At 50.9% G+C, this 12,687-nt stretch overlaps 1 protein-coding gene across 1 annotated transcript in view; it reads left to right on the forward strand.

Moving 5' to 3' along the window:
• The window catches only part of CHST13 (carbohydrate sulfotransferase 13), a 31,240-nt gene extending 20,571 nt beyond the window's left edge, over nt 1-10,669 (forward strand). The window contains exons 2-3 of the mRNA XM_068409240.1: nt 6,817-6,899; nt 9,414-10,669. Coding sequence (XP_068265341.1) covers nt 6,817-6,899; nt 9,414-10,259 — 929 coding nt within the window. The 3' untranslated portion in view covers nt 10,260-10,669. The remainder of the gene's footprint in view (nt 1-6,816; nt 6,900-9,413) is intronic.
• The last annotated feature ends 2,018 nt before the right edge of the window (nt 10,670-12,687 follow it).

Below are 12,687 nucleotides of genomic sequence, written 5' to 3' on the forward strand. Positions count from 1 at the left end.
CAGCCTGTCTTCATGAAGTGGGGCGGCGTTTCGCCGGTCAGGGACAAGTGAGCCATCACCGAAGCACTTGTTCATTGCCCCGTGACAGGAGCCAGAGAAGACTCAAAACCAGCAAAGTCTGGAAAAGCTCATTGCTGTGCCCACAAAGAGATCCACGTCCTAATTTCTGGCTTTTCCAGTGACTGACTTTAAGCCAGTGCTGATCCCTTTACGTTACAGACCTCGGGGTGTTCTTTCCCCTTTTGATACAAAGTGGTAATATTGTTCTTATTTGTTTCCCACCATAAACTCTTCTCTATCCTATCAATACAGTTCAGCTGCACAGCTGTGCACGTGCCATGAGTGCCAGGCAGTGAATTTGTGTCACTGATACCATTTCCTATGTTCAAATCCAGAATCCATCACAAATCCATCACAAATGTCATGGATTCACACTGCCCCCACCCCACCCCCTTCAAGTTTTTTTGGGGTCTGAGAGAGAGCATCTCTCAGATGCTCCCAAGAGGGGCTGCCCTGAGAGCTGGGTCTTCCTATAGTACAAACAAGCACCTATCCCACTCACCCGCCAGGAGTCACAGGCTGTAATTAACAGACAGATCATTTCAGATGGCCAGGCACCACAGTTGTTTTTTTTCTCTTTTTTTAGGTTTTGCACAGACACAACAGGAAGCGAAGCTGGGGCTGTGAGACAGCAGTGGGGAGACAGACAGTGGTGGGGTCAGGATTAGCTCCTTGGGGCCTCTGGGGTGCGTACTCACATGCAAGCACGCATGCTCTCTCTTCAGTTCCCTTGGCTGGAGATCACTGAATCTCCAGGTTTTAACCCTCTCCAGTGTTTTGTATTGGAGACCATGAGTGGAGCTTTTGGCTGCTTGTGGCCCCAGGGTCCAGCCTGGAAAATGCCTGAGAGCTCCATCCTCCAGCCCTAAAGGAGCTGGGATTCCTCCTGCTGCATCTCAGCCAGGCTCCCACTGATCTGGTGTTTCCAAACCTCTTCCTATTTGGCACATGAGCAAGCGGGCATGCAGATGTCCTGCATGTGAAACACCACCTGACCCTCTCTGATGGCCTGTTCCAGGGGACAATCCCACCCCAGCTCAGCTCATACACACATTCAGCCCTTGCAGCCTTCCATGGGGCAGCAAGTCCTGGGATCACCCGGTCTCCTTGCAGCCCTTCTCAGCAGCTCTGGATCGGCCTTGGTCCCAGGAGAGCAGAGCTGTCAGTGCTGCAGGTGAGGGTCGCCAATGCTATGGGTAATAGTATTCATGTTTTTTTTCCTGCTATGGCAAATACCTCACCTGATATGTTTCAGGACTTCATTTGCCTTTTTTATGACTGTCACATTGGCAGCTGATAGCCCAGAACTAATGCATCTGGGACCTCCTGCCGCTTCCAGCAGCGAAGTAGCAAAAACTGCTGAATTCCAACATTGTGAAATTAAATTCTGTTACATTTCCCGTCCCCCAGTCCAGGATGAGGCTTTAGTTTCCCTGTTTGGTGTTTCATTCTCTCCCTGCCATGGCAGCCTTTCTCAACGCTTTGTCCATCATCAGTATCTGTCTATTTTTATGTCAATTCATTCCTGAGGTATTGATCCCAAAGCCAATCTTAGAGATATTTTACTAGAAATCTGCCTTCTGCCCAGTATTTCCCATTTAAATGCCGCCTGCTTTCCAGTTGCTTGTGTCCCCATACAGGTCACCTTTTAAACTTCATCTTCTCTGTTTGAAGTACGTATTTCCTGTGGTATGGCATATCTCATGCATTACGTATATCTGGGTGAAGATCTACCACATACGTTTGATCTACAGAAACGGCTTATTTTATTGACAGATCAGGTTGCATGGGTATAAGCTGCGCTTGGTAAATGCCACGTTGATTTTATTCCCCTATCCAGTTGCACCCACGTCTTTTAATTGTTTTCTTTCCTCCAGGCTGTTTTCTAAAGCCTTGGTCATGCTGATGTCAGCCTAGCAGGCTTGTCGCTGCCTGAAGCCTGTCTCCTAGCCAAACTCTCCATTTCAGGCGTTGGATTTGCTGTTGCGGTTGCAGAGAACCTCCCTCCGTAATTAAGAGTCTCTGCAGCCAAAACAGCAAATTCTTTCCCTGGTGCTTCCAGAAGTCTGGGATGGGCATGGTCCAGTCTTTCCCTCGCCTTGCACATGTCTGGCTGTCTTTGCAATCAGCTAGTACACCTAAATATTCACAGCTTTAAAATCTATTCCCTTTTCCAAAGAGAGCTGGCAAGTCATTGAAACCTCAGATCCTGCTGCGGTATCGATGTCACACTGCTGCAAGAGAATAGCTTCGGTTTTGATGGAACAGCACTAAAATCTGGGCTGTAGGGGGAAAGGAGGGAGGGAGCACGTTGCCTTTTTAAGCTCTGAAAGAAAGACTGAAAGCACTTGTAGCACAGGAGACTCCAAAATGTGCCTGAGCTCCCTTTCAGGCTCATCTCATTCAGTGATTTCTGGTCAATGTTACTGCCTTAGCATGGAGTTTTCGGTCTCTTGACCTGCATCACTCCTGTTCCCTTGCCTCATCCTTTGAAGATGCAAAAGGCAAATGTGGTATTTCCTTCTGCCCATCTCAGTGAAAAATATTGTGGATTTGGATGATGGACTGTCTTGATACTTGTTATCCAACTGGTGATCCAGCAGTTGCCAAGGGTTGATGTTTTCTCCCCATTAGAAACTTGATACACCTTGGCTAAGTGACATCCCTGCTTTCGGATGCAATTGTGGTGATGCTAAATTTCCAAGGATTACCACTGCATGTGGTGGAATCTGGGAACCTCAGTAACAAGCTATGAAGTCAGGAGGAAAGCTGGGTGCAAAGATCTTGGCAGCTCCCCCATGATGGAAGATCCTGCTGTACTTGGGGCCATGGTGCCAAAATGCAGCATGAACCATTAATTTACTCTGATGATACTCCTTCCTCAACACTGTCATATATTTCAGTATTCCTTGGCCTTCCCAAACTTCTTGGAGTCCCAGCAGCATCCCAGGGATGGGTACGCCAACAGTACAGGGGTTGAGGTGATTGACTCCCTCTCAGCATGAACGAGTGGAAGAAGAGGGATGTGTAAATGCCATTGCCCATCTGCCCTCTTCCTCCCTCCTCCTCCTTGCAGCCCAGGCTGTGTCCTAGATCTGATGGAAGAAACAGGCACAGATCAAGAATCGAGCCTTTCCCCAGCTGCCCCTCCATGTTTGGTTTCCTCTCCAGCTGTGCAGTTCGGCCAGCTGTGGAGGCCCTTGAGGTCAGCCTTCCTAAGGTGGGCCATTGCCTGCTTGGGGTAGGCGGTAAAGGTGAGGACAGGATGGGGACAGCAATTAAGGGACAGGATGAGGAGAGACACCAGGATGGCAGCATGCTGTGGGATTGCATGGTGAGGCAGTTGGGATGGAGCAGCTGGGGAAGAGGGGTTTTGTGTTCAAATTAGGGCTGAGCTGTGTTTGTAGAGCTGCACGATGAGGACCCGGGGTCTGGCGATGGGGGGAGGACCGGGAGAGGAGTGCATCAGCAGAGACGTTGCAGGTGCTGGGGCTGAGGGATGGTGAACAGGGGATGGCCACAGTTTGGGGTCATGGGGCAGAGCTGTGTTAGGTGACAAAGCCTGGTCTTAGGTGGGCTGGACTCTGTTAAATCTCTGTCTACAGCCTTGTGCTGGCTCAGGCAGGTCGCAGCAGCCCCACCTGCATGCTGCTGTGATGGCCAGTGTTGCTCTGCCAGGTGATCCCAGATGTTTTGGGGATGCTTTGGGGATGCTTTGGAGATGCTTTGGGCACAGGCAGCCCAGATTTGTCTCCGTTTGATCAGCTGCTGCCCTCTGCACGCACTGCTGCCGGCATGGTGCTGTGCTGAGCCGCACACGGATGCAGCTGGTGCATCTCCCCTCCGCTGCAGGGTTTAACACGGCCTCCAAAAGTCATCCTCATGGCCCAGCCAGGAGCCTGTTTGCTTTTCTCCGTGGGATGCCGCGTGTAGCGTGAGCAGACGGTTTCTGAGGGGGGGGACTTCCTGCAGTCGGAGCCTTGTAAAAACTTGCCGTTGGGCCAGACGTTCGCTGTGAAGGGTTTGGCGAGCGCCCTGGGCAGGGGATGGTGTCATCGCTTTGGAGAGCAAAAGCTGTCAAGACGCAGTGAGTGTGGAGCACTGGCGGCGTCCCCCTGCCAGCTCAGCACTCCCGGCCTCCTCCAGCCGCACGGGAGCAGCCTGGCAGCTTTTTTTTCTTTTCTTTTTTTTTTTTTCTCTGGAACCCTGTACAGCACGAGCATAGCGGGGATCCCAGGGGGTTTGCTGCTGTCCGGAGAAGACGCCTTGTTCTCCGCCAGATCTTGTGCTGGGGAAGGGCTGGAGGAAATCCATTTTGCAACATTTCAGCGGTGGCTGTGGGCAAGAGTCATGCGGGGTGCAGCAGACCCTGGCCCTGGTTCCTCTGCCTCAGCAGCACCAAAAGGCGCAGCCCAGAGTGGTCGGAGCACAGATCTGACCTGCCCGACCTCTGCTCACACCCCACTTTCCTGCAGCTTTGGGTTTTGTTCACCCTAAAGAGCCTCCTGCCAAGCCAGCCGTCTCCTCCCGGGCCATGACCTGACCCTGCGCTGGGCGCTGGAGCCTTTCCCTGGGCCACCGTTTCCACGCACCCCTGCGCAGCTCCGGCACGAGCAATTTGCATTTCTAGCAGCTTCAGGTCAGCCTGAACCACCCGGGATTTGCTTGTGTCCCTTGTAAGGTTACGGTTGATGCACGTGTTAACCTCGAAAACAAACGCCTCCACATTGCTTTTACTAAATATAGGACAAGCGCCTGCTGCGGTGCAGGGCACTTGCAGACAGCCCACAGCGGGGTCACGCTTTTAAATCGAACAGGTGTTTATCAGGCCCGGCCAGGAGGGGGACTCGCGTTTAATGCTCTCTGGTTGCAGATTTGAGCTGCAGTGAGTCGAGTTTTCAAGGTCGATCTCATTCCCTGTCATTTACAGAGGGCTGAGCCTGGAAGCGTGAGACGGGGCTCCTCTGGGACGAGCATCGCAGCCCAGCGCTGTGTACGTTGGATCTTCCGCTTATCTCTCGTTAGCACAGATGCCGTTTCACCCTCCTGTGGGGTAACTGATACAGGGGATTGAGGAAGAAACTGTGCCTTCTCGTTGGGTCACATCTCGATCAATCTGCTGCTGCAGGAAGTGTCATTTCCCACGAACGCGCAAACGTACATGCACTGCTGATGAAATCTTGTGAGGTCAGGCAGTCATTTACCCCTAATTACAGCTCCAGGAATGAATAATGTTTAGCTTAGACCCTGGTGACTTTGTGCTTTGGAGCAGTTTTCATTTAGGCAAAATATAAGCATGTGAAAATGAAGATGGGATGTGGATTTTTTCCTTCTGGTTATTTTGGTTAAAAAGATGTCACCTGGGGCTTATATAACAAATTTGGTTTTGTTTGGTGATGGTCAGTGAACAAAAAAATCCAGAGCCCCAAATTGTCACAGAAAAAGCCTCTGTGTTAGAAACCTTCATGTTGCCAGAAATGGTTTGTGAGAGATGCTTTTCCCTCCACCACGTACGTCACACTGAGATTTCAGAAGGTCTCTGTAGGAGCAGGAGCTTGGAGGACTGGAAGAACCTCCCAGGCCACAATCTCCTGAACAATGTGTCCTATCATCCCCTTCAGAAAAAAAACTCATCTTCCATTTTAAAACTCAGCGTGATTTCTTCTGTGGAAGCCAACACCGGGGCTGCACAACCCCCATGGTTAAAAACCTTCTTCTCATATGAAAACTGTCATGGCATCTTCTGCCAACGGAGAGGGTCAGATACAAGAAGCAGAGGGTGGGTGAGAGGTAGGACAGCTGCTTGGAGGTGTTACTCCTGCGCCCCCGTCGTGGCTGGTTCCATGCATTTGGTTTGGGATACCCAGGCCACGTGGTTCTGCCCATGCTGTGCTGGAAACAGGTCCCTGGGGCTGAGGAATGGCAGCTGAAGCAGATGCTTCATAGCCTGGAAGGTGTTTGCATCCCTACATAATTTATGAGCATGAGAACTTGAGCATCTGTCACTGACTGGGTGTCCGACACCGCATTCATGGCTGGCCAGATCCAGCCTCGGGTTTGGGGCTCCTGCAAATAGACCTCTGAAACCAAACCAGCTGATCTGCATGGCAGGGAAGGGGCGAGGACTGCTTGGGTGACTGTCTTCAGCTTCAAACACTCGAGGAGATGTTGCTGGTTTAGAAGGGAAGAACAAAAAATAAATAGCAAATAAGAACTTAAAACGACTTATCAGTCAGACGAAGCATCTGACCAATTTGTCTGTCAATGACCGTGTCTCTGAACCTGGAAATGCAAACTCCAAGCCCATGGGGGCTCAGCACAGAGCTTCTTGTGTTGGATCTGCCCCTTATCTCTGCCAAGCAGAGATGCTGTCTCACCCCTCACGGGGCCACGGCGATGCTGGTCGGGGTCCTGTCGCCTCCTGGATCAGTCCTTTGCCAATGCAGCCTGCACGCAGTGGTGTTTCCCAAATGCATGTGGCTCAAACTGTTCCCAGCTGCTTTTGAAACTGTAACAAGCCATTGTCATTATTTATGGTCTTTTATTTGTTTAAAGGTTAGGTTGGGACCTTTTGAACCTAAATGCAGGTTTTGTTAAAAAATAAGGGAGGGACAAGAATTGCTTGAGCATCTTCTCCCAGAGCCAAATGGATTTGTCTCTTCTCGGGGGACATTGCGTTATCCCAACTTGGGCATCTCCAGAGAGCGTGAGAGAAGCAGCCCCTCTAACCTCTGATTTTTCTCACTCCTTTTCCAGCCACAGAAGACAGGGTTATGAGATCCACCTGGCAAGGGAAGGCCGGTCGCAGCCCACTCCAGGCCTTGTACGAGAGTGACCAGGTAAAGGGACAGGGAGAGGCAAATGGGAGGGTGAAGAGGGAGTTGGGTGCTGGGGGTTGACCCCTTCTTCCACTCCTCTGGTGTGCGGGTCACTGTGCCATCTCCAGCAACCCCAAGGTCCCCACACCTGAACCTCTGGCTGTGTCCAAAAGACCACACTGCAGAGGGATCCTCACCCACAACTTCTCTGCAGGAAGTCCTGCAGAAAACCACCCTCCAACTGGTGCAAGAGGCCAGGCCATGGCCACATGCCCCAGCCACCAAATGTGCCTTGCATCTCTCCACATCCACCGGGCAGTCATCTTCTGCAGCCCTCAAGAAGCAGAGGGCAACACTGGTGGTCCCTGCAGTTGGAGACAGAACTCCTTTCCGTACATGATGCTTTATATTACTGTCTAGGTTGACGCTTTGATGTCTATAAGCAGCTGAATTACGTTTGCTCTAGGAAAAATGGCAGATGTGAACTTTGTTGGCCACGATGCTGGCACACCCTAATGCTGCTGGAATGTCGTGGTGTTATTTCCTTAAAAGTGATCCTTAATTTCTCTGGCTTTTAAAGAAAAGGAAATGAAGGGAGCAATTTTGCTCTGAAATAACTGCAAGACATGCACTTATTCCAGTGGGCGGCTGTTGAAAAGTAGTCAGATTTATTTGTTGCCATGCCTGCAGACAGTGTCTGTCTGTCTGTCTCTCTGGTCCAATAGTTTTGAATTATGCAAGTGAAGGGAAAAACACCTGAAAAAAAGCACAATATTAAAATGCCTCTTTTTTTTTTGAGGACTTGCAAAAAGAGTTTCCAATTTTAAAAGGTAATGGGGACCCTCCAAACAAAAGAAATTTCTACTGAAAGGTTTGGCTGTGTTGCAAGGAGGTGTCCTGTAAGAACAGCTCTTCAGCTATGATTAGCACCTCCCTATCTTCTTCATATCCAAGTAGCCAACAATGTCAAAGTCATCTCTTGGTGGCAGTTAGAGTCTATTGACTTCCATTTCCTCCATCTGAGCATTTTCCCTTATCATCTCCCTCTTGGAAGAAGCAGGGATGGGATGCTTTCTCCTGCCCCTGTCTCAGGTTACTGTCCATGCAGGTTCCTGGAGAAACTGGACACTAAGATGACCTGGACAAGGTTATTTCTTCCGTGGAAAAGAGATCCAAAAGGGTCTGAGTGTGGTTCATCCCTTGAAGGAGGAGCTTTTTGCCCAGATGTTAGTGCCCCTCTGAAGATAATGGGACTGATGGATCATCCATGGGATGGGCAGTTTGTCTCAGGATCGTAACTCCTGGTGGGAGCTTTACAAAGCCCCATCTCCACAATGCTGCCTCTCCCAGGCTCTAGTGCCCCCCAAAACCCCTTATGGTTCCCCAGGGACAGATGAGGGTGCACCTGAAGCTTGGCAAAGGGGGTCCTTTGGCATGCCTAAGCGATGACAGCTGTCAGCAGCAAGGATGTAGGGACTAAGGAGGTGGCCTGCCCCTGCCTTTCATCTTGAGGTTGCCACATCTCTGCAGGCTGCAGAGACATTTGCCATAGCACCCTGTGATGCCAGCGGGACTGTCTTCACAACCCCAAAGTGGAAGTCACCATCGTCTTGCGACATGGGGGTCATTGCATTAGAGCAACAGCTCCATGGGGTCAGAGCCACCCCGGGTAAGCAAATGGGCAGTGAAGCCGTTAACCTCCCAACCCTCGTGAGCAAAACGAGGAGGGAGTGGGCAGGAGGAGGAGAGCACCTTCCCCTTTTGAGTTCCTGGAAACGGTTTCCTTCCCCAGATGTTTTAATGACATTTTGGGATTTCTGATAAAAACCATGACAGGAAAGGTCATGTCCCCAAATCTGGAGGGGTGTTTCAGCTGGGGCAGGGGTCACAGGGCTCTGGGCTCCTGGGAAGCCAATGCACCAGCTGCCGAGCCTTGATGTGAGAGTCAAAAGAGATAAAGAAAAAGAACCATATGGGGACTCCTTGTCCCTGTGGACAAAGGAAACTGTGACCAGAGCTGAGGCATCGGACTGTCCTGTGTGGAAAACGTCCCTCAGGAGAAGAAACACAAAGCTCTCGGGAAGGGCCCCAGCACCACCTCCAGCAGCACCTCACTCCTCTCCATCATGCCTTGCCGCCCCACCTCACCTCCAGCTCCCCATCTACTCCCAGGGTTCAACAGTCAGCGTTAAAGACCATTTTCCTCCAACCATCTCCCTTTGCCTTTCCTTGGCAGCACACCCGTGCCGTTTTCATCGTGCATGCCCACACTCGTGTGGCATGATTCTGCCTCTTGGCTGCAGCTCCTCATCACATTTTATTCTCTCTTTTGCCCCCAGCAGGTCCAAGGGTTAAATGCCCCAAATCAAGCTGTGTTCAAAGTCAATGCTGTCCCCAAAAATCCCACGAGTGACTGCCAAACACAGGAAAGGGGAGGGGATGGGGACAGTTGTGGGCCAAGTGTTGTGTGTAGGCCACGATCAGCTTGGGCAAGCTGGTGACCATCTCTTTTTTTTTTTTCTTTTCTCTCCCCAGTTTGAGCAGTCATCATTGCAGGCGGTTCACCAGCAGAGACGGGAGCTGTTGAGCAACATCTGCAACCGTTACACCCGCAAACGGCGTCTCCTGCGGCCGGATGACTTGCGGCACTTGGTGGTGGATGACACGCATGGGCTGCTCTACTGCTACGTGCCCAAAGTGGCCTGCACTAACTGGAAGCGGGTGATGATGGTTCTGACGGGGCAAGGCAAGTACCGGGACCCACTGGACATCCCTGCCAACGAGGCCCATGTCTCATCCAACCTGCGCACGCTCTCCGAGTACAGCATCCCCGAGATCAACCACCGCCTGCGCAGCTACCTCAAGTTCATCTTTGTGCGGGAGCCCTTTGAGCGCCTGGTCTCGGCGTACCGCAACAAGTTCACCCGCAGCTACAACACAGCCTTCCACAAGCGCTATGGGACCAAGATCATCCGGCGGCACCGGCAGGAGCCCAGCGACAAGGCCCTGGAGCGTGGGGACGATGTGCGCTTCGAGGAGTTCGTCTATTACCTGCTGGATCCACGGACGCAGCGGGAGGAGCCCTTCAACGAGCACTGGGAGCGGGTGCACTCACTCTGCCACCCCTGCATTGTCCATTATGATGTGGTGGGCAAGTATGAGACCTTGGCTGAAGATGCCAACTACATCCTCCAGCTGGTTGGGGCCGACACGAGCGTCAAGTTCCCATCTTCGTCCAAGACCACCAGGACGACGGATGACATGACGGCCCAGTTCTTCCAGGACATTAGCCCCTTCTACCAAAGGAGACTCTTTAATTTATACAAAATGGACTATTTGCTCTTCAATTACTCCATCCCCTCATACCTCCGCATCCGATGAGGCAGGGGCTGGGGGGAGAGGCGAAGGAGAGCTGGGTAACTCTCATCTTGCCACAGTTCCTCTCCTCCCACCCTGTGCTCATCTCTTGGTTACCTTCTCCCCTGTGCCTTCTCTGTTACTGTCTGCTCCACATCCTGATGCCTCGTTCATGCATGGTCTGGACAGAGGACATCTCTCAAAACACTGGGGCTGGAGCTTTTCCTTCCCTTTCCCTCCCACCCTTCAACATCTACAGGGGATGGTGGTGGGACTGGACACTGCTGGGTTGGAGGACTTACCTTGGCTGGGGACTTCCTTTTAACTAAGAGACTCTGCTGTAGATCCAAGTCTTGGGAAGGCTCCTTTTTTGGGCAGGATCCCTTCAGGTCTTTCTCTTACTTACTGAGCTGTTTGGGGGCGGACGTGGCATCTCGGGGGGGCAGGGTGGAGCATGTCAGAGACTTGCATAGAACCAGAAATAAAGCAATAATTTAACATAAGTTTTTCCTTTCATTTAAAATTACTCCCACCTTTTCTTTTCCCCTTGTTCTCCTCCTCCAGCTTCCCACGCCGTCCCCCATTGCCAGGGAAGGCAGTGGTGTGTTACTGTGACCATGCGTTTCTCCCTGACGAAGCCGGGAGGGCTTTTTTGTTCCTTTCCTTCCACGTGATCTTGGTTGGGATGCAAAATACGAGAGAGAGAGAGGAGCAGGTTTACAGCAGGTATGGGCTGTTGGAGACACAGTGCTTTCTCCTGAACTGCACTAGCAGAGCAGTCAGTGCCTGTGTGTGTGCATGGCTCTGGATTTCTGGTCAAATCTGGCAAATCCAGGCCCTGCATCTCCTGCTTTTTAAGAGCAGGCAATAACTAACTGTTTTGCAAAGCCATATGTACAGGACGGGTGTGGGTGTCTGCTCAGAGGAAATCATGTCCTCCACAGTGTCAGGGGACTGAGAAGGGTGCTGGGGCATGTTAGGTTTGTAAAGTGCTTTGGGGAGCACTGCACTGGGACATGGGAGATGACTATGGTAAGAAAAAGGTGATGCTGGACTGGGAAGGGCAGAGAAGAAGAGTGTGTGTATGCATGTGTGCATGTGTGTGTGTATGAGAAAAAATGAGAATAAAATGGGGACAGAGACACCTAGAGGAAAATTCCCCTTTGGCTGGCTGGCTTTGGACAATTCATTCCTTGAAGAAATGGAGAGAAGAGGGCAAGACACAAAAGAAAATGACAAACTCAGTCCTAGGATTTTAAATTAAAACCAGTTGAAGGAGCTGTATTTCTTTAAAACCATATTTCAGTCTTTCCTCTTTTCTGTTTGGCTTTGGGTCGGTGGCTGCCTTTGTAAATAAACACACTGGTAATAGAATTTGCTGTAGAGTGTGTCTGCTGGCTCGGCTGTGAACACTTGACTTATTAGTGCAATACAATGGGCGGTTTTATAAAACCCTAGTGCTCTCAGGCTCTTTTAAAAAATAACATTTTCATCTAACAACTTTCAGCTGTTATATCTTAACCTTTTTCCTCTCTGCCTCTGATGGGCACCTATATGCTGAGACTCCTGTGTTGCTCCGTTTGGTGATGGGGTTTAGCAAAGCAATGAAAAGAACAGTAAATAAAATCGCCGGTGATCCTGGCAGTCTGACTGATTCTCCCAGTCTGGACTGGAGATCTCATGGAAATGGCCTTTCTCATTCTATCTTAGTATCTCCCCATCTATTTGAAACTCAAAGCACAAAAACGGCTTACGTGATGCAACAGATTTCATCCACAGTGTTCAGGCTTGGAGCACATTCCTCCTGCTTTCTCAGGAGTCTCGTGTTCCCTGCCTAGCACTGCCTCTGCTTGGAAAAATCATTGTTCGAGTCACCACAAGCTCTTTTCATCGCTTTTGGTCATGAATCATAATTTGGGGTCGGATTCAGAGTCACAAGAGGATGGATTTTGGGATGGATTTATTTGTGGTTTTTTTTCCTTTTCCTAAATACTGATCCCTGATGGCACAGCGAGTGGCAAGGACAGACACACAGTCTCTCCCCGCTGTGCTGTCTGGGGGTGTTTAGGCAGTATCTGGCTGGTTGGAAGCCCCTCTGGGCTCGCTCTGAAGTGAAGGCGGCACGCTCTGGGCTTTGTCTTTTAGGCAGCTGGTTTCTAAACTTGCCTGCAATGGTGGCGATTTGGAGACGGTCCTGGTTGTCACGGCTATTTGATCGGCACCCTGTCCCCCAGCATCCCCATCAGACCTGACCCAGTGCCCCAAACAACAGCAAAGCCACCCGAGTACGGAGTGAAGGCAGCCCTCCAGCCTCAGCCATGGTCTGCTAAGGGCAATGCCCTGCTGAGATCTGCCCTGCTGAGACCACCTGTAACAGGGTGTCTTTTGAGTCATGTAGGACTTTTAGAAACACCCACCTTTGGGCTTTTCCTGAAAAAAAACCCATAAGCCA

The sequence above is a fragment of the Nyctibius grandis genome, chromosome 10 (assembly GCF_013368605.1).
Source record: "Nyctibius grandis isolate bNycGra1 chromosome 10, bNycGra1.pri, whole genome shotgun sequence".
NCBI classification, from domain to species: domain Eukaryota; kingdom Metazoa; phylum Chordata; class Aves; order Nyctibiiformes; family Nyctibiidae; genus Nyctibius; species Nyctibius grandis.